The 25,674-nt window shown below is 53.4% G+C and overlaps 1 protein-coding gene across 1 annotated transcript in view; it reads left to right on the top strand.

Moving 5' to 3' along the window:
- LOC125644160 (collagen and calcium-binding EGF domain-containing protein 1) overlaps window positions 1–25,325 on the top strand; it is a 35,673-nt gene extending 10,348 nt beyond the window's left edge. The window contains exons 3-11 of the mRNA XM_048867686.2: window positions 13,994–14,046; window positions 15,055–15,189; window positions 15,569–15,706; window positions 15,871–15,977; window positions 16,822–16,942; window positions 19,759–19,907; window positions 20,378–20,413; window positions 22,045–22,080; window positions 23,102–25,325. Of these exons, the coding sequence (XP_048723643.2) occupies window positions 13,994–14,046; window positions 15,055–15,189; window positions 15,569–15,706; window positions 15,871–15,977; window positions 16,822–16,942; window positions 19,759–19,907; window positions 20,378–20,413; window positions 22,045–22,080; window positions 23,102–23,311 (985 nt within the window). The 3' untranslated portion in view covers window positions 23,312–25,325. The remainder of the gene's footprint in view (window positions 1–13,993; window positions 14,047–15,054; window positions 15,190–15,568; window positions 15,707–15,870; window positions 15,978–16,821; window positions 16,943–19,758; window positions 19,908–20,377; window positions 20,414–22,044; window positions 22,081–23,101) is intronic.
- The last annotated feature ends 349 nt before the right edge of the window (window positions 25,326–25,674 follow it).

Genomic DNA, 25,674 nt, shown 5'->3' with positions numbered 1-25,674 from the left:
CTCAGAGGAGCCCATTCCTGCTGGGCTGTTTGCCTGTGGCTAAACAGAAATGTTCCCTGCTGTTAGCCACAGGGAGGGGGGAAGGTTGAGGGGGTAGTCACGCGGTGGGAGGAGGCAAAATGCGACCTTGTAACGAAAGCACATGTGCTATGTATGTAATGTTAACAGCAAGGTTTACCCTGAAAGAGTGTACCCACTGTTTTATAAAATGTGTCTTTTTAAATACCGCTGTCCCTTTTTTTTTCTCCACCAGCTGCATGTGTTTCAATGATCACAGGATCTTCTCCTTCCCAGAGGCTAGTGAAGCTTAGAAAGAAAAAAAAACGCACTCGCGATGAAATGTTCTCCGAGCTCATGCTGTCCTCCCACACGACAGAGCACAGACGAATGCGTGGAGGCAAATAATGTCAGAGTGCAGGAAAGCACAAAATGACCGGGAGGAGAGGTGGCGGGCTGAAGAGAGTAAGTGGCGGGCTGAAGAGAGTAAGTGGCGGGCTGAAGACGGGGCTCAAGCTCAAATGTGGCGGCAGCGTGATGAGAGGAGGCAGGATTCAATGCTGAGGCTGCTGCAGGACCAAACCAGTATGCTCCAGTGTATGGTTGAGCTGCAGCAAAGGCAGCTGGAGCACAGACTGCCACTGCTGCCCCTCTGTAACCAACCGCCCTCCTCCCCAAGTTCCATAGCCTCCACACCCAGACGCCCAAGAACGCGGTGGGGGGGCCTCCGGCCAACCAGCCACTCCACCACAGAGGATTGCCCAAAAAAAAGAAGGCTGTCATTCAATAAATTTTAAAGTTGTAAACTTTTAAAGTGCTGTGCTTAAAGTGCTGTGTGGCATTTTCCTTCCCTCCTCCACCACCCCTCCTGGGCTACCTTGGTAGTCATCCCCCTATTTGTGTGATGAATGAATAAAGAATGCATGAATGTGAAGCAACAATGACTTTATTGCCTCTGCAAGCGGTGATTGAAGGGAGGAGGGGCGGGTGGTTAGCTTACAGGGAAGTAGAGTGAACCAAGGGGCGGGGGGTTTCATCAAGGAGAAACAAACAGAACTTTCACACCGTAGCCTGGCCAGTCATGAAACTGGTTTTCAAAGCTTCTCTGATGCGTACCGCGCCCTCCTGTGCTCTTCTAACCGCCCTGGTGTCTGGCTGCGCATAACCAGCAGCCAGGCGATTTGCCTCAACCTCCCACCCCGCCATAAACGTCTCCCCCTTACTCTCACAGATATTGTGGAGCACACAGCAAGCAGTAATAACAGTGGGAATATTGGTTTCGCTGAGGTCTAAGCGAGTCAGTAAACTGCGCCAGCGCGCCTTTAAACATCCAAATGCACATTCTACCACCATTCTGCACTTGCTCAGCCTGTAGTTGAACAGCTCCAGGCTGCCTGTGTACGGCTTCATGAGCTATGGCATTAAGGGGTAGGCTGGGTCCCCAAGGATACATATAGGCATTTCAACATCCCCAACAGTTATTTTCTGGTCTGGGAATAAAGTCCCTTCCTGCAGCTTTTGAAACAGACCAGAGTTCCTGAAGATGCGAGCATCATGCACCTTTCCCGGCCATCCCACGTTGATGTTGGTGAAACGTCCCTTGTGATCCACCAGAGCTTGCAGCACTATCGAAAAGTACCCCTTGTGGTTTATGTACTCGGCGGCTTGGTGCTCCGGTGCCAAGATAGGGATATGGGTTCAGTCTATAGCCCCACCACAGTTAGGGAATCCCATTGCAGCAAAGCCATCCACTATGACCTGCACATTTCCCAGGGTCACTACCCTTGATATCAGCAGATCTTTGATTGCGTGGGCTACTTGCATCACAGCAGCCCCCACAGTAGATTTGCCCACTCCAAATTGATTCCCAACTGACCGGTAGCTGTCTGGCTTTGCAAGCTTCCACAGGGCTATCGCCACTCGCTTCTCAACTGTGAGGGCTGCTCTCATCTTGGTATTCATGCGCCTCAGGGCAGGGGAAAGCAAGTCACAAAGTTCCATGAAAGTGCCCTTACGCATGCGAAAGTTTCGCAGCCACTGGGAATCGTCCCAGACCTGCAACACTATGCGGTCCCACCAGTCTGTGCTTGTTTCCCAAGCCCAGAATCGGCGTTCCACAGCATGAACCTGCCCCATTAGCACCATGATGCATGCATTGGCAGGGCCCATGCTTTCAGAGAAATCTGTGTCCATGTCCTGATCACTCACGTGACCGTGCTGACGTCGCCTCCTCGCCCGGTATCGCTTTGCCAGGTTCTGGTGCTGCATATACTGCTGGATAATGCGTGTGGTGTTTAATGTGCTCCTAATTGCCAAAGTGAGCTGAGTGGCCTCCATGCTTGCCTTGGTATGGCGTCCGCACAGAAAAAAGGCGCGGAACGATTGTCTGCCGTTGCTCTGATGGAGGGAGGGGCGACTGACGACACGGCTTACAGGGTTGGCTTCAGGAAGCTAAAATCAACAAAGGGGGTGCCTGTACATCAAGGACTATTTCAGGCAGGACTGCACGGAGGGTTCCAATAAGAAATGGTGCACCTAAGTTATCGTTGTTATTGGAACAAGGAGGTTAGCCTGGCCTCTGATTGATACATGGCTAGATTTACCTCGCTGCACCTTCTCTGTGAATGACTGCAGTGTGACCTAGAGGAATGAGTCCCCTAGACAGGGGAGGAGGCAAATGAGTACAAAACAAATCTGGTCTATTTCTTGTTCTGAGCCACTCCATCTATCTTTTACATCTTTGGCTGGCAGCAGACGGTTCAGAAGGACTGCATGCCATCCGCATCTCATGGCTGCTCGGCAGAAGATGGTACAGTACGACTGCTAGCCATCTTCATCTCTTGCCTGCCTGGCAGAAGATGGTACAATACGACTGCTAGCAATCCTCATCTCTTGCCTGCCTGGCAGAAGATGGTACAGTACGACTGCTAGCAGTCCGTATTGCCTGCCCGCTCACCATAAGACGGTTCAATAGGACTGACTGCAGGACTAAAGAGAATGACCTGGTCAAGTCACTCCAAATTTAGTTCCTGCGCCCATGTCTGCCCAGGCGCTCCCAGCCGACGTGGCCAGGAGCACCTCGGACACGACGAGGACGACTACCAGTCGTATTGCACCGTCTGCTGCCAGAAGGCAATGGGTTGCTGCTACTGTGCAGCAAAGCCGTACCGCGTCTGCCAGCACCCAGGAGACATAGGGTGACGGTTACCTGAGTGGGCTCCATGCTTGCCGTGGTATGGCGTCTGCACAGGTAACTCAGGAAAAAAGGCGCGAAATGATTGTCTGCCCTTGCTTTCACGGAGGGAGGGAGGGAACGGGGGCCTGACGATATGTACCCAGAACCACCCGCGACAATGTTTTAGCCCCATCAGGCATTGGGATCTCAACCCAGAATTCCAATGGGCATCGGAGACTGCGGGAACTGTGGGATAGCTACCCACAGTGCAACGCTCCGGAAGTCGACTCTAGCCTCGGTACTGTGGAAGCGCTCCGCCGAGTTAATGCACTTAATGCACTTAGAGCATTTTCTGTGGGGACGCGCACACTCGAATATATAAAACCGATTTCTAAAAAACCGACTTCTATAAATTCGACCTTATTCCGTAGTGTAGACATACCCTTAGAGAGACTATTCCTCTCCTTGAGCCAGAGGGCACTTCAGCCTCCTCGTTCAAACAAGTGTTGACTGTCGCCAGCTCTGAGTGACGGGAGGCCTTGGTCCAGAGGGTTTATCCAGGAGTCTCTTCACAGCTGGATTGCGCATGTAGCTGAGAAGGGCGTCCGGCGAAGGGTGAGCTCTGCCTGATGCTATACCCAAAAGTAAGGCTTTGAGCATCCTCCCCTTCAGTCCTGGGAAAAAGTGGGGCGGGGATTGGAATCCAGCCCAAATGCAGCCGATGTGCACTACCCACAGATGCACGAGAGTTTCCATAGTCATGGTGGTCTCTGTGCCCAGCTGGAGTGACTTCTTCGCTCCTCCTGGCACAGAGTCAGCTGACCCCAGCCCAGATCTCAGTACATCACCCAAAGGAGGAGGAGGAGGAATAGGGAGATTGTGACAGAGGGCAACTTACCTAGGCACCGTGCAGCCTCAGCAGCAGTACAGTCTTACTGAGATCGGACCTTGCCGTGCGATTACAGAATGGGTGGAGGAAGGGGATGCAATGGATCTACCCTCCCTAGTTTGGTATGACATTGTGTGATGATATCCTAGGCAAGACTGTCTCAGGTGAGAGCTTCCAGAGCCAACACTGAGGTAGTCACAGCGTGAGCTCCTTGTGATGCTTCCGTCCCAGAGGACAATGTCTGAAAATGAGCCATCCCAATTCTAGGCGGAAAGTACAGCTCCAGGGAGGGGGAAGTACCGAATGACTGAGTCCAAAGGCAGAAAGTTATGGTTGGCTGGTGATCTGGGCTGGCCTGCACTGGAAAATTAGCTTGGTCCAGTGTCATCACTCAGGGGTGGGAAAAACCCTAAAGGCTTGGCTACACTTGCAAGTTAGAGCACATTAAAGCAGCCCCGGGTGCCCTGGCTCACTACCTGTCCACACTGGCAAGGCACGTAGAGCGCTCTGATTCCACGGCTAGAGCGCTCCTGGTACTCCACCTCGGCAAGTGGAATAACGTTTGATGAGCCTTGGCTGCAACGCCCGGGCATCAGTATGAATGAGGTGTTGCATTACTGCACACTGATCAGCCTCCGGAAACGTCCCATAATCCCTTAAGTCAAGTGGACACTCTTCTAATTGTTTTGTAATTGCTGCACGAATGTGGAAATGCCTTTTCAAAGCTCTGTTTCTGACAGCCAGCTGCTTATCTGCTCCGAGACAAAGCAACCATTACTGTAGCATGCTGTGTGTGAGAGAGAGAGGCGGGGGAGGAAGGGGGGTCTGCTGCTGTCTGAACTTACAAGACAGCATGCTGACATGCTCTCAGCCCCCCAAAACTCACTCTCTCTCCCCCCACATACACACAACACACTCCCTGTCACACTCCACCCTACCCCCCATTTGAAAAGCAAGTTGCAGTCACTTGCATGCTGGGATAGCTGCCCATAATGCACTGCTCCCAATGCCACTGCAAGTGCTGCAAATGTACCAGTGTGCTTGCAGCTATCAGTTTGGACAGACTGCAGCGCTTTCCCTACTGCGCTCTCCGAAGGCAGGTTTAACTCAAAGCGCTCTACATCTGTAAGTGTAGCCATGCCCTAAGTCCCCGCGTAGACAGCACTAGGTTGATGGAAGAATTCTTCTTCCATAAGCCTAGCTACTGCCTCTCAGGGTGCGTCTACATTGAACTGCTACAGTGGGAAGTGGGAACTGCTGCAGGTGTAGCGTTTCAAGTGTAGATACACTCTAGGTGTGGAGCAATGGGTGGGCTCTGGCATGCATTCGTGTCGGGTGCTGTTTCATTTAGCCTTCCAATGACCAACCTGGAGTGGGCAACTCGCTCTATTTGCAGCTGATTCTGAACAGGGGATGGAGGGTAAACAGTGAAGGCCAAATTCCATTCTCAATGTGGACCCACGGTGCTGGGGATGGAGAAGGAAGGAGCTGGGAAGGCTGCTTAGAGCCCAGTTTTATGGGCCTCTCTGCCTGGTAGCGCACAGATGGGATCTGGAGAGAGGTCTGCTCCAGTCCTCCCTCCCCCGCCAGCCCGGAGGGGTGCCATGGCTGCAGGACCCGACCTTGAGGGAAGGCTCCGTGTTCCCCTCGCTCTGGGAGCTGGGCAGTAGATTTACACTGGAGCCTTCCCAGTGATGTCAATCAGGTTGCCCTCCAGGGTGACAGCAGAATTCTTTTGCTTGGCAGAGAATGCAGAAGAATGATCCTGTGGTTAAGGTGCTAGATTTGGACTGAGGGTTCCTAGCTCTGCCACAAGACTCCCTGTGTGACTCTGGTTCCATTACTTAGCCTCACTGTGCCTCAGTTTCCCCAGATGTAGAGTGAGGATAATCATGCTGCCCTATCTTTGAAGTGTACTGTGAGGCTAATGGCGCAAACTTTCAGGAGATGCCTAGAGTCTTTGGGGATGAGGGCTGTATCCTAGACAGACAGACAGGCCGATCAGGAGCTCACACCTTGCTATCTGGCTGAATGAGACCATGCTGTAATAGGGGGATTGGGTTTAGAGAGCGGAAAGGCTGTGGAAGGCCAGGGCGTATCAGCAGATAAACGCTGGGTGAAGTGCCCCTCTCTGGCCTGCACAGCTGCTCTCAGGAACTTGGCCTCTGTGTGGACAGCAGAACGCTCTAGTCCAGGTCTGCCAAGAGGAGGATCTTTGGGCAGGAACTGGGAGGAGCGACTGGGAGGGGCTAGGCCAGCGAGGCGAGATGCTCAGGGCCCAGGCTGTGGAGGCACGAAGGGTTAAAGCCGTGCGTAGGCACTGGTGCCAGACCTCAAGGTGAATTGTGAGGCTGGGGGATGGGGGGACTGGAAGGTCATTTTAATTAAAGTGTCTCCACAGAGGGTTTGAGAAAACAAACCACAGGCTCCTCCCTGCCTCTGACTCTGCGGGAACCCAGCTTTTGCTTTTAATTGAATTACGCTGCAGACATCTCCCCTCTGCTGGGCTGGACCCTGCCTGGAGTGACACACCAGGGCTCGGCAGCAGCAGCCCAGGCAGGGCAAGGACCCAGCCCAGCAGGAGACACAGAGAACTTAAAGCCAGAGCAGGGAGCAGTGCAGGGGGTTGGCACTGGGCAGTGGATCATTTCACCTACAGGTTGCTGGCACTAATCCAGACCAGGCTGATAGTGATAGCAGTGGGACCGGTCCAGGGTTCTTTGCTCGGGGTCCCCAGCCAAAGTTCATTTTGACCCTCTCACCTGCACCCCGGTTTTCATTCTGTGTCCCCCGGGAATTCGTTGATTTCTGTGATCTGTGGCCGTGTCCTTCCCCTAGTGGGCTCTGCACATCTGCCCAGAATTCAGATCGGCTGGCAACGCCACCACCAGCATAACCCTCACCCGGACAGAGCCTGCGCAGCTCAGCAGCTAGGGTGGTGTTGCTGGCACGGGTGCTGGATCGCTGCCTCCCCAGAGATGGGCATGGCCATTTCCGGTCCCTCTCCGCATTCAGCTACGTGGGCACATGAACCCGACTGTGTCGCAGACCCAGCTCCCGAGCAGCTGCCGGGAGAGCCTCAGCCCTACCAGGCTCTTGCCTGCCCCATGGTACACCGGGGGAGGTAGAGCGGGGTGCCAAGGGGATGGGTGTATCAGAACAGGACCTCCTGCCTCTTCAGCTGGGCCCCTTCTCCAACACAGCACAGGCTAAATCTCAGCAGCGTTTGCCGACCATCTCCCACCATGGACTCGGCCCTGAAGCTGCAACTCCTGTCCAACTCGGCTGCTTTGCCGAGCTCTTTGCCGCTGACCCACCAACCAGCTGTCAGGGCGCTGGGCGGGGAGTCTTGGGTTCTGTTCCAGGCCCTGCCACTGGTCTGCCGGGTGACCTCGGTGAGTCACTTCCCCTCGCTGCAGCTCTTTCTTCTCCCCGCCTTTGTCAGTCTTGTTTATTTTGACTGGCAGCTCTTTGAGGCAGCGATCTCTGTCCAGCACCTCTCGGCACCACTACAAGAGCAATCACAATGGTGCCCGCCCCGATGCGTTCTCTCCTGAATGGCATCTCATAGACTTTGAGATTTTAAGGCCAGAAGGGACCACCAGGATCATCTAGTCTGACCTCCCGCCACGTCCCAGGCCACAGAGCCTCACCCACCCGCTCCTGAAGTAGGCCCCTAACTTCTGGCTGAGTGACTGAAGTCCTCAACTCATGATTTTAAGACTTCAAGTTAGAGAATCCACCATCTCCTCCATGCTACTGGTTGAGTGTGTCCGCTTCTGTGGTTCTATGAGGCTTCTCTCTTCCAGTGAACCTTTCCCCTGCAGGTCCCCAGTGCTCACAGCTGTCTCAGATTTCATCAACCCCCTTTGTCCCACCGTGCTTCATGCCATTGCCATGTGTAACGGCCCAGCAGAGGCAGAGGCCAGGAACGTCTCTAACAGCCCCCCCCAGCCCCCTTGAGGGTTCAAGTGGCTTTACAAAACATATTTCAGCAAGATCCCTTTGCTTTCCCTGTAACAGTCCATGTCACTGCTGCAGCTCTGCGGCCTGGATGGTTTGCATGGAGCTTATGCCCTCATCAAACTCATCTCCGCCTGCTGCTGCGCCCCAGGCCTGCAGCTAGATTAGCTTCCCTGTGTCCCTGAGACGAACTGCAGCTCTCACCCCTTTGCACTGACTGTCACTGGGGGCAGGGAAGACTGGGTTTGCAACATGTTTGTAGCAGGAGTTGCACTGGGCACCTTCTGAGGACAGCAGCCAAGCCGCTGGTACATTGGTGACTTGGTCCCATGATTAGCCGATTGCAGTATCAGCAGGTTTGTTTGGGGTTTTTTGGGGGTGGGGCACAGGATCCAGTGCTAACTGGTTCCAGAGTCAGCAATTTAACTGGGCACCTTGCTAGTCTAACTGGTTTCTGCGCCAGCTGGTGGAGCTAGGCAAGGATCATCCCATGCTTCTGTTCAGCATTTTTAAAGTGCCCATCACCCTTGAATAGAGGCACACAGGGCCAAATTCATCCTGGCACTGGAGGGGCACTCAGCACACAGACCAGGAGGGGGTGGGGGGGGAAGGTGCTAAGGTGCCTCCCCTATACGCAAGTTGCTAGGGGGTCAGTTTGGCTCTGGCCCAGGGCAGATCAGCCCCAAAACCTGCCCTCACTTGTGTCTGGCCTCTAAGGACCATTGCAACAGCTGGGAATAGCCCAGTGCACAGGAATACGCTGGCCATGACCCCTCTCTCCTCCAACATGCCCTGGCACCAGAGACTCTTATGGGGGTATGGCCTAGACCCCCGACGATATGGACTCTGCCGAGATTCCCCCTATATAGGTGGAATTCCCCAGAGCAACAGATCCAGCTGGTTTAAGGGCCCTGTCACAGGGTGGGCTGGACTCTTATCCTCCCTGCATAGGGATTCAATTGACTTTATTAACCAGATTCTCCCACCCTTGTTCTGTTCCCAGGGATGCATCTCCCCCTTCCTGTCTGGAGCGCTAAGCTGACATTGGCTGGTGTTCTCTGCTCTGCTTCCCTGCTCTCTCCCTAGAGGGCCGGGATCGCTCTGTCTCATCTCTGAGCCCCGGCTCCCCAGCAGTTCCCAGGCAGCAGCAGCTGCCTCTGTGCCGGTCTGTTCCCATGAGGTCACCGCTGCCCTGCTTCTAGCATCAGACAGATGAAACTTACATACCCCTGGGCTCGCTCTCTCTCTCATTAGAAGCATCCACCCGCCGTGCAGATGTGGGATGATGGATGTACTTCCCACCCCCCCTGCCACTGAGTGCCCATTCCCTTTCACCCAGCCCACTGTGAAATAGACATCAGGAGAGGAATTGCACTGGGGGTGATGCTACTGCCTGTACCAGAAGCAAGGGAAACCGCCAAGCTGGGATTTTTTTAGCCTGCACATCAGTCCAGATGAATAAGGCCTACCAAAGTGGGTGGTGCAGAGGAAAGCAAAGCCCTGGAATTGTGTGTGGCAGGAGAAGGGGGGATATGGAGTGAAGATCTAAGATACTCCAGGACAAACCTTTGCTAGACTGAGCAGTGGTGGACTAAATAAGTGGGAGGGTTGAAATTGTTGTTGTTAGTCTCCAGCATCAAGGCCCTCCTCTCTCAGAGCCAGGTAGCCTAAATCTGACCTAACTCCCACTGGCTTTACAGTAGTGTGGTGCCATTGACTTCCCTGGAACCGAGCTTACATGCAGATGAGTGGGAGCAGAACGCGGCCCAGAGTTTGGCTAGCTGCAGACTCAGGCAGGCAGCGTCACACCCCAAAAGGTTGTCTTTGCAAGCAGAGGGGCAGGAAACTTTGTTTTAAACTAAAGCTTAAATAATGGAGAGAAGGAGCCAAGTGAGAAGGTGGCTGACTGTCCTCCCTCCTCTAAAGCGGTAAATGGGGGGTATGGAGTGGGCAGCGGAGGGATGGGGGATCTAGGCTCTCAGCCCACATATCCTGGCCAGCTCTCCCTTTGTGCAGCCCTAGAGACCCAACCAGGCCCAGTAGCTAGACGGCCATTGCTCCCCAGCCGACGGGCAGGGAGGCAGAAAATACAGCAGGAGTTAGTGTTGTTTCAGGCTCTGGGGGTGTTGCTCCCCCCAGCTCCTCCCCCTCCCACGCCTGGCTTAGTTTGCTTTAGATCTGAAAGCGTTTTACAAAGATGGGAGGTGTTATCCCCTTTTAAAGACTGGGAAACTGAGGCACAGAGAGGGGAAGGGGGATTTTGCGTAAGGTTACAGAGTGAGTCAGTAGCAGAGCCAGGAATGGAGGAACCCAAAGGGCCTGGCTCTCAGGCCTGTGCTCTAACCGCTGGCTCACACTGCCTCCGACTGCAATGGTCCCCCTTCTGTACACTACAAACTGTACTCCCACATGTCCCCTCTGCCCCCTGCTCTTTCACCAGCTGCTGTACGTCCTTTGTCACTCTAAGAGTCCCGCTTCAGCCCCCAGCAGTTCTGGGACCTGGCTAGGAGAGGAGAGGAGATCCAGTAACTTTACCAAACATGGGGCAGAAGACTCATGGAGAGGTTAATTAAGCTTAGAAAGGAAAATGACGCACCGCAACAGGGGCAGATACGAGAGTAAAACAAGAAAACCAGAGCACAGGGCCCCCCCAGCACCCCGCTCCAGCAAGAAAACGAACTGCTCAGATACAGCCCGAGGAAGAAGTTGGCAGCTCCAAGCCCAACTACCTTTCTCCAGGGAAATCCCACCTGGGAGCAGGAAAGTGATGGCTCTCCCTGGTGGGCAGCACAGGAAGCTAAACCCACTGCAGTCCCAGTCTCTCCCAGCAGGAGGTGCTGCAGGACAATGGTGGAGAGGTGAAATCAGGGGGACTCCAGTCCCAGTCTCTCCCAGCAGGAGGCGCTGCAGAGAATGGTATAGCAGCTAACCCAGCTATTCTCCTCTCAGCGGGAAAGGCTACATGAAACAGAGGCCAATGATCATGCACATCATGCTTGGACTCTGGTCTGGGGACTGCAGTGCTGAAAACCAAGCGGGAAAGGAGGGCAGGTGGGTGGAGAGCACTAATGCTAGAGAGCTGAATGCCGGGCAGCTCTCTGCTGCCCCTGCTCTGGTCTCCATCACCAGCTCGCCGCCTGTCCAAATCCCAGAGCAGGACACAGCGTAGAGCCCTGCAACCTGACCCAAAGGCAACAGGACCCAGCTACAAGTGTCGGAGCCACACCGGCTGGGAGAACAACCAGACCCTTTCAAGGCTAGGCCAGCTCTCGCCTCCTGCCCATGGGGTCAGCGTGGCTGTGCCGACTCAGGTTTGGGGGGGAAGGGTCAGGGTGAGATGAGTCAAAACAATACAACGGAAGCATTTTGACTTTATCAAAATGTTTCGTGTTGATAAAGAGCCAAATGAGAAACATTTCTACCTTATCGAAACAGTGTTTCATTAATTTCCCCTTGAAAATTTGCCCAAAATGAGACATTCCCAGGAAACGTTTTGATTTAGTCAAATCAGCTTTTGCCAGACAGGGACAGACGTTCCCACAGAAGCTTTTCGACTGGCTCTAGTCCTAGCGCTGGCTTCGTTCTCAGCTCGCTCTCTCCTGTGGCTGAACTCTTCCTCCGGTGCTGAGAGCACAGTTAAAAGCAGGCGGCCTCATTCCAAACCTTGCCGGCGTGCAGGCCGTCAGGACGCCGCTCCACACAGGCATGTCTCGTGTTGACAGCCTGCCCTGGCTTTAATGAAAGCACCGAGGGCAGTGGACAGGTTTCCCTACTCAGCACATGGCTTCTGTAGACATCAACATTAAATTCAGCTAGAGCCTGGGGTACCATCCGCTCTTGCTTATTCCCTCCAGCCAACCCATTCTACCCCTGGGGGAGCAGTGCCCCATCACTAAAAGGCCCAGTCTTCTGAGAAATTAGCTTCTTCAGAGCAGCATGCTTGTGGCAGGTCGGACTCCAGCTTCAACACCCTGCCAGGACTAGCTGGGAATCCATCTTTACTCTCCACAGTGCTCTGTTACACTCAATGCCATTGTGTTCTTGTACGCCCGTCCCTTCTAGGGCTTGAGACATGGCTTTGGGAGACTAGGGGCTCAGTCTGCAGGGGAAGGTTTTTAAACTGTCAGTGAATCCCTTATTGCTGCCTAACAATCGAGTGCGTGGGAAGGGGAGTCGGACTCCTGGGTTCTTATTCTTGACTCTGCGACTGATCGCCTGCGTGACTATAGGCAGGTCACGTCACTGCTCCAATCCTCGTTTCCTAGGGGCTGGGGTCATGGGATCAAAGCCGGAAGAGGCCCAGACTCACAGTGGGTCAACAGCCTTCCTTGGGAGCCTCACAATGCCAGAAGTAACATAGAAGTGGCCTCAGAGGAGACCCAGGTTTGGAGAAGTGCGCCGGGCCGGGCAGAGACAGAGCAGGGGAAGGGAAGGGAGAGAGATGGTAGATGTCCCGCTGGGTCTTCCTCCATGCTGTTTTTATTAACTAGAGTGCAGCAGAGCTGAAGGGGACAGCAGGCATCAGAGGTGGGTTCCAGCATGATCCATTTCCTGGTTCCAGCACAATTGCCAGGGGTCAGTCACGCGGGTGGCTTGAAAGAAAGGGCAGTGCTTTGGGAACCTGGCTGATCCCGCCTCCCGCTCCCCTTCAACAAGGCCTCTGCTGAGGCCAGTCAGCCGATTCCACCCTCCTAGTTTTGATTCAAACCCAGAGATTGGGTTCTTTTCTGCCATAAAGTAGATCCAGGAGACATTGTGGTGGTACTGCCCCCTTGTGGTACAGTGTGCGACTGCCACCCCCATTGGGGGCACAAAGGGGAGGGAACAATCAGTCCAGCTTTGAATACATTTGGAAAGGTCCAGAAAAAAAAAGTCCTGTACCGGGGCTCATCAGAAACAGCTGTGGTACCGGTAGCCAACCAAGTGACTCGATTTCATCCTCAGGCTCCAGCATCAGCAAAAGTTGAGGCTGGAGAAAGATGAAGGCACAGGGGACAAGCGGGCCCAATGCTGTAGAGCGCTTCAGGGCCGAAGCTGTTCTCTAGCTACTAGAGAGGTAGCATGCTCCAGTGGATAATGCACGGGATTGGGACTCAGGAGAGCTGGGTTCTAATTCCAGCTCTGGCACTGCCCTGCTGTGTGACCTTGTCCCCTTGGTCTGGCTTGTCTATTTGGATCGTAGGTTCTTTGTGTCTCAGTGCCTAGCACAATGGGTCCCTGATTTTAGCTGCTGGGGTACAAATAATAAACAACATAAGGAATTCTAGGTTATAATCTCACAGAAATGCAAATGATAGAATCAGGCCCAAATCCTAAAGTCCTCATTTCAGGCTTGTAAATTGCAGGGCCTGAATAAGGTCCTCAGCATTCAGCCAAGACTGCTAATGCATGGCCCTGAGTCACTCCTTTCATTGGTGCATCTCCATTGATTTCAGCAGAGCGACCCTGGCCTCACTCTGGAGCAATGCAGTGAGGAATCTGGCCCTGCTTGTTTCTGCGATGTCTCCCAATTGCTTGTGACAGAAGCTAACTGCTTTTGGGCAGATGTGTGTTCGTCGCTCATTCGTTCTCGAGCTGGCAAGTGGTCCACAATGCAGCCTCCAGCGCTCACATGGTGCATTTTCAAACAAGCCCCTCTGCGTTTTCCCCCAAGCTGCCCCTCACCTGCAGGAGGAGCTCCTCATAAAGCCACCTCGGCCTCCTCCCGGGCTCTCCTCTGCCACAAGGCCTACAAGAAACTACTGGTGTTCAGAGGCCTGGAGGCCAAGAATATCCCAGTGTTCCCTTGTGCTCACCCGTCTGTCTGTACTCATCTGTTGTCTCCTGTCTTGTACTTAGATTGGCAGCTCTTGTCTGTTTGTTCTGTGCCTGTACAGCTCCTAGCACAATGTGGCCTTGGGCCATGACTAGGGCTCCTAAGTGATACAATTAAATAAATAATTGTCTGATTCTCGCTCTCTCTCCCCCAGGAGGAAGTGCTGTGAGGGCTATAGGTTTGTGATGGGCCAGTGTATCCCGGAAAGTAAGTATAAAAAGGAGCTCTCTCCCATCCTGCTCACTCTGTCCACACTTATTCTCAGGTGGCACTAAAGCCATGGATCATGTCACCTGTGAGTGGATCGTCTAGTCAGATAAATGCCAGGATGATGCCATCCGCCTGGAAAGGCTCTGGGAGACTTTGCTGCAAAATTTGGGCAGCCTTCTCCACTGCCTGCTCCAAGGGTGAAAGCTCTTGAGATGTTGGCTCATGACAGGGCTGCTTCTTGCACCATGTGATGGCAGTTCTCTGTTTTCACACATCACACCTTCAGCACCCAGCATATGGTATTTCAGCAGACGAGGCTTTCTGCATTCTGCTCTGTGTTGGGTGGGAAAGGGTCCATCGCTTTCATTCTGGAGGTGGGTCCAGGTCACAAAGTTCTGATCCAGATCTTCCCCAGAGTTCCGGGATGTTTGGAACCACGGTTTGCTCCAGGCTCATTTCTAGTCTCTGTTGAATGTGGGCCCCTCCAGCTTCTCTGCAGAGTCCAGCGCATGATGGGTCTGGAGTCTGCGCTCTCGCTAGACACCTGGGGTGCTGCTAGACAGAGGGTGGAGTGGGTCTATTACGGGATGGGACAGGTCTGACATAGTTAGGTTGGGAGGCTTGGGAGAGGAATTGGGTCACCTGCCAGTTACAGCTAGGGAGAGGGTTTGGCAGCTGGGAGAGGGAGGTGGGGAGGATGCCTGGTGGAAGGGAGAGATTGGGTTGAGGATGCTAGTTACTGGGGAGTGCCCAGCCATGAATTACTTATGCATGCAGAGGACATATGGGGCCGGATCCTCCACTGATGTAAATCTGCATCTTTACAGGGAAGTCAGAGCCAGGCTGAAGATTTGGCCCAGGGCAATGCACTGTGATGTGCGTGGGGGGGGGTCACCCTTAGTTGCAAGGCTGCGGTCCAACCCACCCTGCTTGACACCCAGGGTGAGGCGCGTGGGAGGGGTGGTCCGTACAGCAGCACACAACTTCATCTGCCCCTCTTTGCAGGCGCGGATGTGTGCGCCGACTTCCCGTGCGAGCAGCAGTGCACGGACAACTTTGGTCGCGTCCTGTGCACGTGCTTCCCCGGCTATCGCTTTGACAGAGAGCGCCACAAGACTCACCTGCACCCTTACTGCCTCGGTGAGTGCCCCCAAGGGTACCCGCCCTTGGCCTGGGCTGGTGGTAATGGCCTGGCTCCGGAATAGCTCCTGTGTCATAAATGGACACACGCGGCATCTTTCAGTGGCCTGGGGTCTGTTGGAGGACTCTGTTGCAGGAGAGGCTGCTGCAGATACCAGCCATCCCTAGGCTCCAGCGTCCAATGTAGGAGCCTAGGGGAAGGTTCCCAGAGACCCATCGCAGGGTTGCCATCCCCAAGGGATGTGTGTATCTCCTGTCCTGGGCTGTAGGATGATAGGAATCTCCCTTCTGCTGCGTCCGTTCCCCTGGCAAGGCCTCCGTGGCCCCTGGCGCTCCCCTGGCTGAGCTGTGGCTGATGTTTCTCTGTGTTCAACCCCAGACATCGATGAGTGTGTGGAAAGCGGAGGTGCCGTCTGCGACCAGCTGTGTACGAACACCCCAGGCAGCTACCGGTGCCATTGCCAGCTTGGCTATTACATAGCGTCTGACGGGACAACCTGTCTGAAATCCAGCAACGGTGAGTCCGTGGACCAGGAGAAGGATCATGTCCTAGCACTGTTCGACCCTGGGGCCACGCTCAGCCCTGGCTCAAGCAGATGTAGCTCCACTGACCCATGGCTGCAGGTCCACCCCCCCCCCATTCCTGCTGCTGACTGGCACAGGTGCGTCATTCTCTTCCAGGCACCACAGTGGTCAAGTCAGAGACCCTGATGGGCACCAGGTCCTGCTCCGTCACCTGCGAGGAGTTCACCAGCATGAAACAGACAGTCTCCCAGCTGAGACAGAAGGTGGGACAACGAACCCTGAGCCTCTCCTGGTCACACACAGCTGGCAGCGCTCCGACAGACAGCTGTCTGGGGCAAACCTGCAGAAGCAGCCCTCAACGGGACCCTGGGGCTGTCACCCCGCCACCGAGTCTCACCCAGTCAGAGCTGAAAAGAAATAGGTAGTCCAGGAAGCGGTCGCCCTGATCACACAGGCGTGCTCAGTCAGACCCGGGGCGGAAATGGATCCAAGGGCCGCATTCAGACCTGTGCGAAGTGGGCACAAGTCCATGGAAGTCAGAGCGGTTGCATCCACTTGTACCTGTGGTGAATACGGCCCACACGGCTTTTTTTAAAGGATGTGCTGGGAGGGGTGCCTCTCTGGCCACTCCCATTGGGGAGGGGCATGCAGGGGGCAGGACCTTCTCCCCAGAGGTCCTCCTTCTCTTGGCTAATCTGCATACCCTTTGCAGCAGGTTCCCATTCCCTCTAAACCCGCTAGGCGTAGGCCATGGAGCCAGGGGGACCACCCAGGCCATGACCCGACCACTATTTGGCTGGACCAGACCTGAGCAGCTCTGTGACCCCATGTGCCAGGTTGCAGTGCCGCTCACGCAGATTTGGAAGGGGTGGGTCTAGGTGCTCATGGGCCAGAGGTCAGGCTGCTGGGGAGGCTGCGAGAGGAAGAGGAGGGTCAGGTGTGTGGGGGGGAACAAATCTAGGCCCCCCCCACTTTCAATGATGCTCTCCAGCCCCTGCCACTGGGAATCACTCTGTTGACACTTTGTCCCTGGGGCATGAGGCTGCAGAAGTTGCGTGACCCTCCCTCCTTATAGGGCTTGTCTGCACTTCTTTTCCTTCCCCTTAGCTGCTGCTTCCCGTCTTGGATAACAAGAGCAGGAAGTCCTGGATGAGGATTAACCGCAAACCAGCAGACTTCTCACACCGTCCTCCTGCCCTAGGGCCCCCAGGCCCCCTGGGGCCTCCAGGTACATCTTGGGATGCTGGAGATTGCTGGGGTGGGAGACCCTGGATGCCTGTGAGGATCTGACCCAGCAATGCTTTTCATTAGACCAAGCAAGAATCCTGTTTGTCAGAGGGAAGCGGCAGGGCCGGGTTGGTGCAATCAGCCCACTAGTGCAGGAGTAACACCTACAGTGGGCAAGCAATGGACACTCTATGTCCCATGGCACCTTTGCCAAGAGCTGGGCTGGGGTTACCCTCTTGGCCGGGCTAATTTCTCAAGCCTGGATCCCCACTACCCTGGAAATACCAGGCTGCATTAGCTCTCTGGGCTTGGCATGGGATGATACACATCTTCTGTGGCTAAAGCCACGGCTCGCCCCTTTCCTGGGGAGACTAGCAGGGCCTCGGGCAGTGTAGATGGTGCAGTGGAAGACACTGCCCTTAATGCTCCAAGGATGACGGCAGAGGCCCATGCAGAGCTAATCCTAGGGGGATAATGCTGCCCCCCATCAGAGTGTTACAGCCTGCTCCCCTAAATTCGCCCTGTGCGTGGCGATGTTCTTTATCCTCGCCCTAAAACGGCAGCATCACTTGGGCAGGAGGATTGCTTCATTCCACCCCAGAGGTGGCTGCATTTCAGCAGTAAATTATCGCCTCCCAATACTTTGGCACATTTCAGGATGGAAGGTGGCTTAGGCTGTGTCTACACCACAGGGGCTGCAGCTGTGCTGTTGCACTGTAGATGCTTCCTACAGTGACAGGAGGAGTTTTCCCATTGGTGTAGGTCAGTGGATCTCAACCAGGGATACGTGTACCCTTGGGAGTGCGCAGAGGTCTTCCAGGGGGTCCATCAACTCACCCAGAGATTTGCCTAGTTTTATGGCAGGCTACATAACAAGCACTAGTGAAGTCAATACAAACTAAAATTTCGTACAGACAATGGATTGTTTACACTGCTCTAAATAGAATACACTGAAAAGTAAGGACAATATTTATAGTCCAATGGATTTAGTTTAGAGTTATATGGTAAAAATGAGAAAGGAAGCAATTTGTCAGTGATAGTGTGGCTGTGACGCTTTTGCATTTTTAGGTCTGATTTTGTAAGTAAGTTGGTTTTAAGTGAGGTGAAACTTGGGGCTACGCAAGACAAATCAGACTCCTGAAAGGAGTATGGACAGTAGTCTGGAAAGGTTGAGAGCCACTGGTGTAGGTGATCCACCTCTCTGAGAGGTGATAACTAGCTGCATCTGCACTAGGGGTTAGGTCAGCTTAATTACTTTGGTCCGGGGGTGTGGATTTTTCACACCCCAAGTGACATAGCTGGCTTGATCTACATTTTAAGTGTACACCAGGCCTTAGCTGCCACCTATCATGTGGCAGCCTTTTTAGGTGGCCTCTCTAGCCAGCAGGAGCACTTCCCTGAGTGCTACCCGTTTGGCAGGTGTCAAGGTTCCTTCCCCACTCTGAACGCTAGGGTACAGATGTGGGGACCTGCATGAAAAACCTCCTAAGCTTATCTTTACCAGCTTAGGTCAAAACTTCCCCAAGGTACAAAATATTCCACCCTTTGTCCTTGGATTGGCCGCTACCACCACCATACAAATACTGGTTACTGGGGAAGAGCTGTTTGGAAACGTCTTTCCCCCCAAAATACTTCCCAAAACCTTGCACCCCACTTCCTGGACAAAGTTTGGTAAAAAGCCTCACCAATTTGCCTAGGTGACTACAGGCCCAGACCCTTGGATCTTAAGAACAATGAACAATCCTCCCAACACTTGCACCCCCCCTTTCCTGGGGAATGTTGGATAAAAAGCCTCACCAATTTGCATAGGTGACCACAGACCCAAACCCTTGGATCTGAGAACAATGAAAAAGCATTCAGTTTTCTTACAAGAAGACTTTTAATAGAGATAGAAGTAAATAGAAGTAAAGAAATCCCCCCTGTAACATCAGGATGGTAGATACCTTACAGGGTAATTAGATTCAAAACATAGACAACCCCTCTAGGCAAAACCTTAAGTTATAAAAAGATACACAGACAGAAATAGTTATTCTATTCAGCACAATTCTTTTCTCAGCCATTTAAAAAAAATCATAATCTAACGCATACCTAGCTAGATTACTTACTAAAAGTTTTAAGACTCCATTCCTGGCCTATCCCCGCAAAGCGGCATATAGACAGACAGACCAGACCCTTTGTTTTTCTTCCTCCTCCCAGCTTTTGAAAGTATCTTGTCTCCTCATTGGTCATTTTGATCAGGTGCCAGTGAGGTTACCTTTAGCTTCTTAACCCTTTACAGGTGAGAGGATTTTTTTCTCTGGCCAGGAGGGATTTTAAAGGGCGTTACCCTTCCCTTTATATTTATGACAGCATGTAACCTAGTGGTGGTTGGGGACAGTGGGGGTTAGACACACCTCTCTTAACAAGAAATGGGCAAACCAGCCCAGACTGCCTCAAACCTGCAGCCTTCAGTTACCAGCCTTCTTGTCCTGGCTCCCCCCACATGGGGAGGGCAGCAGGCCTGGCACTCTCTGTGGTGGGCACACAGCTCTAGGGCTTCCCAGGGAAGAGGCGGGTGGGGGTGCTGGGCTGACATCCAAGTTGGATACGAAGCGGAGATGGATCCAAGCAGAGATTTCCGCTCAGGCTCTAGATTAGAAATGCTCCCTGATCTGGGAGCAGTGGGCTCTGGGGTTTGGGCTAGGCCCTCTGTAAAGATTGGATCCAAACCCTCTGGCCGGGGGTCCTGGGCCAGGGCCTTCTCTGGTATTAATGCTGTCAGTTGCTCTGCTTCTTTAAGACCCAGTTCAGAAATCAAACATCCTTTTCTATGTTAAGGTGACCCGGGAGCAACAGGTGAGAAAGGGAGTCCAGGGGCAGTTGGACCTCCAGGGCCTCCAGGAACCCCAGGGCCCCGTGGGGACATGGGACCAATGGGACCGTATCCTGACTTTGCGCATATCAAAATCGGACAAAGGGGACCAGTGGTGAGTAGCAAAAGCCCCATTTGCTGGGTCATGCATCCTGGCCCCACCCCCAGAGCGCTGGAGTCCAGCCCACCATCCCCATCGGCCAATGGCTTCTTCCCCTGCCCACACCTGGCAAATGGGCCAGTCCCACACACACAAGCCAACCCTGCCCAGTCAGGTTCAGTGCCTTCCCCCTCTCCTGCAGAGACCCACTGCCCCCAGCGCTTCCTGCCCCGCCCCTTCTCTCCAAGAGACCCACAGCCAGCAGCATTTCCCCATCACCAGATCCACTTGCTGGACCTCCAACCACCAGCATCCTTTCCCTGTCCATGCCACCAGAGCTGGCTCCCCGCCCCACAGCTGGCAGGCACTCAGCCCCACCCAGTGCCACACATGCTCTCCACCCTCCGGATGCACTTGCTGTAGACCCAGAGTCGCAATGATCTTGTTTACTCCTGCACTAAGCTCTGTGTTTGTGCTTCTCCTAGGGCGCTCCTGGGGCACCGGGAAGGAATGGCCAGAAGGTACCACGGCTTCCATTATTATCTGTATTGCCTTCGAGGCCCCCAGTGGGGCTCCACGGTGCTAGGTGCTGTACACATACACACAGTGGTTCCTACTGCAAAGAGGCTCTCCCGCAGTTCTGATTCCCAGTCTCGTGTCTCAGTTCCCAGTGAAAGTAACGTAATTCCTTTAGTGGCCCACAGCCAGGAGAAAATGAGTCTGATTCTCCAGTGCCTTGTCTCTCTGGCCATTATCTACACTAGGGCAAATCAATCCTGATCCATCTACACTAGGAAAATTAGGACCCAGGGTTCTCTGCTGGGGTCACACACCCCCGTGGTAGCAAACATGCACTTTTCTGACTGGTCCATTCTAGTCTCAAAACCAACTGCAGGGGGCATGACGCATGGGGGGCAAGTACACGCCCCCATTCTAGCTACAGCAAAACTTTCCGCACGAGCGGTGTTGTGGCCCCATTGCAACCTGAGTGGTTACATCTTGTCAACCTGCTGTTGCTTGTGCAGAACAGGTGAGGCGCTCCGTCCCAGAAGTGGCTGCATTTCAGTGGTAGGTGAGCGATCCCTGTGTCTGTACAGTTTGTTAAAAACCCTTTGGGAGTCTGCAGCATGCAAGGCGCTATAGGAATAGGTGTTGAGTTTGATTCACCTTTGCTCAGATGGCTTTATGTGTTTGAGGAGTGACGGGGGCCAACCTCTCTGCTTCCCCCTTGTGGCCCAGTCAGACATTACTCACCCTGTCAGAGTGTCTCTGACAGTCAGTCACTGCCTCTTGCAGGGTCCAGTGCAATGGGCGTCAGCCCTCCAGCTCAGCCATGTCTGAATCGCAGCCCTTCTGGGTATCGAAGTCCCCAAATACAAGCGAGCTATGAGCTCGCAACAGGGTCATCTGAGGAGTCTTCATCAGGAACCCAGGCTTCTGCTCTGGGGCTGTCTTCAAACAGCCCCTCCTTTGGTCAACCCCCGGATCAGCCATCCCATCCACTGGGAGACTCAGCCAGGCTGCCAGCTGTCCCCGACTCCTGGCTGTAACCAGGCTTCTCATCCCAAGAGAGCAGAACTCTGATCTTCTGCATGCTCAGCCCCACGCTAAGCTGGGCCTTCTCCTTTGAACTCCCCGCTCCACACCTGACATTGGCTGCAGGTGTAGCAGGGTGGGGCTCATTGGAGCCACAGAACCTCATGAAACTCCTCCCAGCCAGAATGGGGCCTGTGTGCCCCAGCATGGAGGTCATTTTATTCTCAATGAGTACGAAAATATCTTTGGTGCAAGTTGGTTTTGGGGGTGAACTCTAGCCAGCAACACAGCTTGTTCTGAGGACAAACAAGAGGCCAGACTCTCAGCAGGTGGCAATCAGCCTGGCACAGGTCAGTGCGCAGACGCTAGGCACCCTGACAATAGTTACATACAAAAGCACAGAATATCCCCTGGCAGCAGAATCCAGGAAAACATTAACTTCCCAGCCTGTCGCTGAGAAATCCTACAGCAGCTTTATCCCCACCTGAAAGACCCTGCCTTCAGTGCCCTTGTCAAATAGATGGGTTTTGACAGCGATTTAAATCCCATCCCCCTGCTCTGCCACAGAAATCATTTTGCTGCTAGTCCCCGCTCTGACCTTTGCTTTCTGTTTTAGGGCAAACGAGGATACCCCGGTCCCCGAGGGCCACCGGTAAGAATGGAAAAACAATTAGCAGCACAGAGCATCAGGCAAAGCCAGGGTCAGAAACCTCAGCTTGGGCCCCAAGTCCCCACTGCCTTGCTCCTTGGGCAAGTGAGTGTGAAATTCAACGAGTCTGATTTGTTAGCACTTGGTCCCCACTGTGTTTGGGTGTAAATGGCCGCACAAGGTTCAAGGCAGTGGAGCATCAGGCCCCAGGGGTCTGAGAAAGTATCTAAGGTTAGCCTGATTCTGGGTGTGTCTCACAAGTGTGTGCTCCCCTCCACACACACACACCCTCCCCACAATTCATCTATCTTATTTTAGTAGGCATCAAGCCCAGACAACATGCTCTGCCCTGGTCAAGACACAAAATAAAGACATTCCCTGCCCCAGTGGCTTACAATCCAATAGACACAATGGGAGAAGATGGGAAGCCTAGAGGAAGGAGTAATTTGTACACATATGGTCAGATCCCACTCTGGTGTAAACTGATGCAGCACCATGGACATCATGGGCCCTCCCCTGCTAGTATAAATCAGCGTAGCTCCATTGACTTTAATAGCTAACAAAGACCCCTCTGACAGGGAACTTTCTGTTCTCGAGCAAGGCCGCGCCCACAGAATCCAACCAACTTGAGCCCACCCTTGTGCATTGTAGCGATGGTGCAATGCTACCTCACAAGAGCCTGTTCTCAGCAAATCCATCCCTGAGGTGAGGAGGTACCTAGCAGCACTCAGCCTTACATTCCTGGCTCTGCTCCCTGGGAGCATGGAGAACGCCAGCCTCTCCTACATGCAACCAGCCCTTTCCTGCCATTCTCCTGCCTTCCCGAACACAACCTCCGTCAGGCTGGCATTGATCAGCTGGGACATGGTGTCATTGTATCATCGTGAGTCAGGGTCTGGGGTATGCTGAAACGAAACCCTGGACATCTTTATGTTTGGCCAGCATGGGAGCCTGGCCAGTCCAGTCTGAGCCACTGGGCCAGAGCTCTGCGCTCAGAGCGAGCCTCTCTATTCTCTCCCCACAGGGCCCTCCGGGCTCCTTTGACTTCCTGCTCCTGATGATGGCCGACATCAGGAATGACATCCGTGAACTACAGGAGAAAGTGTTTGGCCATCACCGGAGGATGGAGTTTGAGACGCCGTCTGCCGACAGCAGGGACTCTGAGGTGCACGAATGGGGATCCGGCCAGGAGGAGCTGCTGCGGGGGCCTAGACCCGCGCGCTCAGCCACATGACCAGGTGGCAGACACCTGCTCCCCTGCAGCTGGACGCAGGAATCGCCCACACTCCAGAGATGTTGCTTGGACACAAGATGCTCCAGAGATGTTCCGTGGTTGCTGGACACTGCAGCTGATTCGTCCCCTCGGGCCAATTTGAGCCGGCCATCACAGTCGCTGTCCAGAGCAGGGAGTCTATTTATTATGAGTGTTAAATGTTATATTTTTACACTAGAAAGAATGGAAAAGGGGTATTTTTATAAAGGTACTTTTCTGTCTCTTTGAAGAAGATGGGACATTCTCTAGATGCAGGGAGGAAGCCCTGGATTTGCTTCTCCACAGCAGCTCAGCCTCTGCCAGCAGTTTATATCCAGGGGAAATGTAGGGCAAATGAGCTGGAAGGAAGGAGTAAAACACCGAGGGCCTGATTCTCTTCTCACTCCAGTTTTACGCCAGGGTCACTGTGTTGATTTCCCTGAGGTTGCTCCCGGTTTACGCTAGTGTGAGTGGAAAATCAGGTGTGGATAATCTCAGATCCCTGCTGATGTGTCCAAGGAAGAATTCTTTACTGGCTTCAGATCTGACCCTCTGTGTAACCTTGCTCCAGAAAGCTCAGTGTAACACCTATTCTGTATGATGCTCTGGCCCTTGCTCATGATGGCAGATTGATGAGGCTGCTACGGCTGGGTCTTGTAGCTCAGACAACAGAAGCTTATGGTTTCAGATCCCCACTGCCAATAACCCGCATGGTAGAAAGAGAGAGACAGAACACTAAAGGCCATTAATAAAAGCTCACTGTGCATGCAGGGCCCTCCTTGCCTGGGGAGATGGTGTCACTCTTAGCCCTGGGCTTTCATCCTAAGGAACTGTGAACCCAGGTTACGTCCAGAAATACTAAGGGCCAAATGCAGCTGTGAATCTAAGCTGCTGTCATTTTTGCACCTCTCCTCTTGTAAATGACACGAATTTGGTCTGGCATGCCTTTACCCTCACTTCTGACTTTGGTCTCTGTAACAGGAGAGACGGCAATGCAAATAACTGCAAACAGAGGAAAGTGAACAGGTTCCTTCTCCAGTCTCTGGACCTGGGGAGAATGTCATCAGAACATGAGCAAGGGAATGAGCCCCCCAAACTCTCTAATAAAGGCCCGCTAATGGGTTGCAGTCTACGCGAATTCAGGGGTTCCAGAGAACTCCATAGACAAAACTCTCCAGTAGGTGGCAGCTGGTGTTTTGAAATCCACCCTCAATTTTAGCACAGAGGCACTGGAGACATGAACGCCTGTAATTTCTGCATAAGCAAAACTCTTGTCAGGCTGCACTGGCTCCTACAGAGCAAAGGCATGTGAAGGAAACCGTAGTGCACTCATTATGTGCAAACAGGAGTCTAGGCTCCTACACAAACACACTGCTGCTCTAAGAGGGACGGAGGCTGCCTTAAGATGTGTTCTGCTAAGGATCTGTTATGCCTCTAACAGAGGAGTAGAGAAGCCAGTGGTGAGCTTGGCCGGCGAGTGAGGAGTGCGGTGGAGTAAGTGGCAAAAGCCCAACTCTCACACTACGTCTACACTGTTATTCTCAATAGCACCAAAAGGGGCCAAATGAGATCCGGGCTTCTTCATGCTAAGTGCTGCATAATCACAGAGATACAGCCTGTACCTTGAGAGCTTCCCAGCTGCAGAGAAATGCAACTGCGAGGGGAACCAAGGGGAGGGCGTGACTGTCCAACCACCACGCAGCAGAGCTGGGACTGCAACCCACTTCTACCGATGCCTAACGTGGTCTCCTAGCCACTGGACTGTGCTGCCTCCCAGTGGGATTTCATCCACTAGTGCACTGTAGCTGCAAAACCCTACCATAGCCACTGTTTATACCAGTGCAGTGTGGCTGCAGGAGGGGATTGCACTGAGCCAGCTACGTTCGTGTAATTAAACAGGGGGCTAAAAATCCTACTGTAGGCCTGGTTTTAGGGTACAGATGGAATTTCCTGGAAAGTTGAAAATAAATGCATTTAATAGGTTAGGAGTTTAAAATTGTGGGTCAGAGCCTCAGATGGTGTGAACAGAAGACAATGGAGCTCTGCTGAGTCCTATGGCTCTGACTATGCAAGGCTTAAATGGTCCTTATCCATCTTAATTTCTTTCCCTGGTTTTATCTCTCCTCGATACTATTACAGCCCCCCATTACTTGGGCACTTCACAGTCTGTAATGTATTCATCCTAACACCACCCCATGAGGCTGGGCAGTGCTGTCATCCCTTTTGTACAGCTGGAGAAACTGAAGCAGACAGGCTAAGGACGTGTCGTCACTGGAGCGTTAACTCAGGCTCTGACTCTGGCACTTAGGACGGAAGAATCCCATGCACCGGTACAGGCTGGGGAC

The sequence above is a fragment of the Caretta caretta genome, chromosome 10 (assembly GCF_965140235.1).
Source record: "Caretta caretta isolate rCarCar2 chromosome 10, rCarCar1.hap1, whole genome shotgun sequence".
Lineage (NCBI taxonomy): Eukaryota > Metazoa > Chordata > Testudines > Cheloniidae > Caretta > Caretta caretta.
The sequence above is the reverse complement of the archived record's forward strand: the minus strand, read 5'-3'. Positions and strand labels throughout refer to the sequence as shown.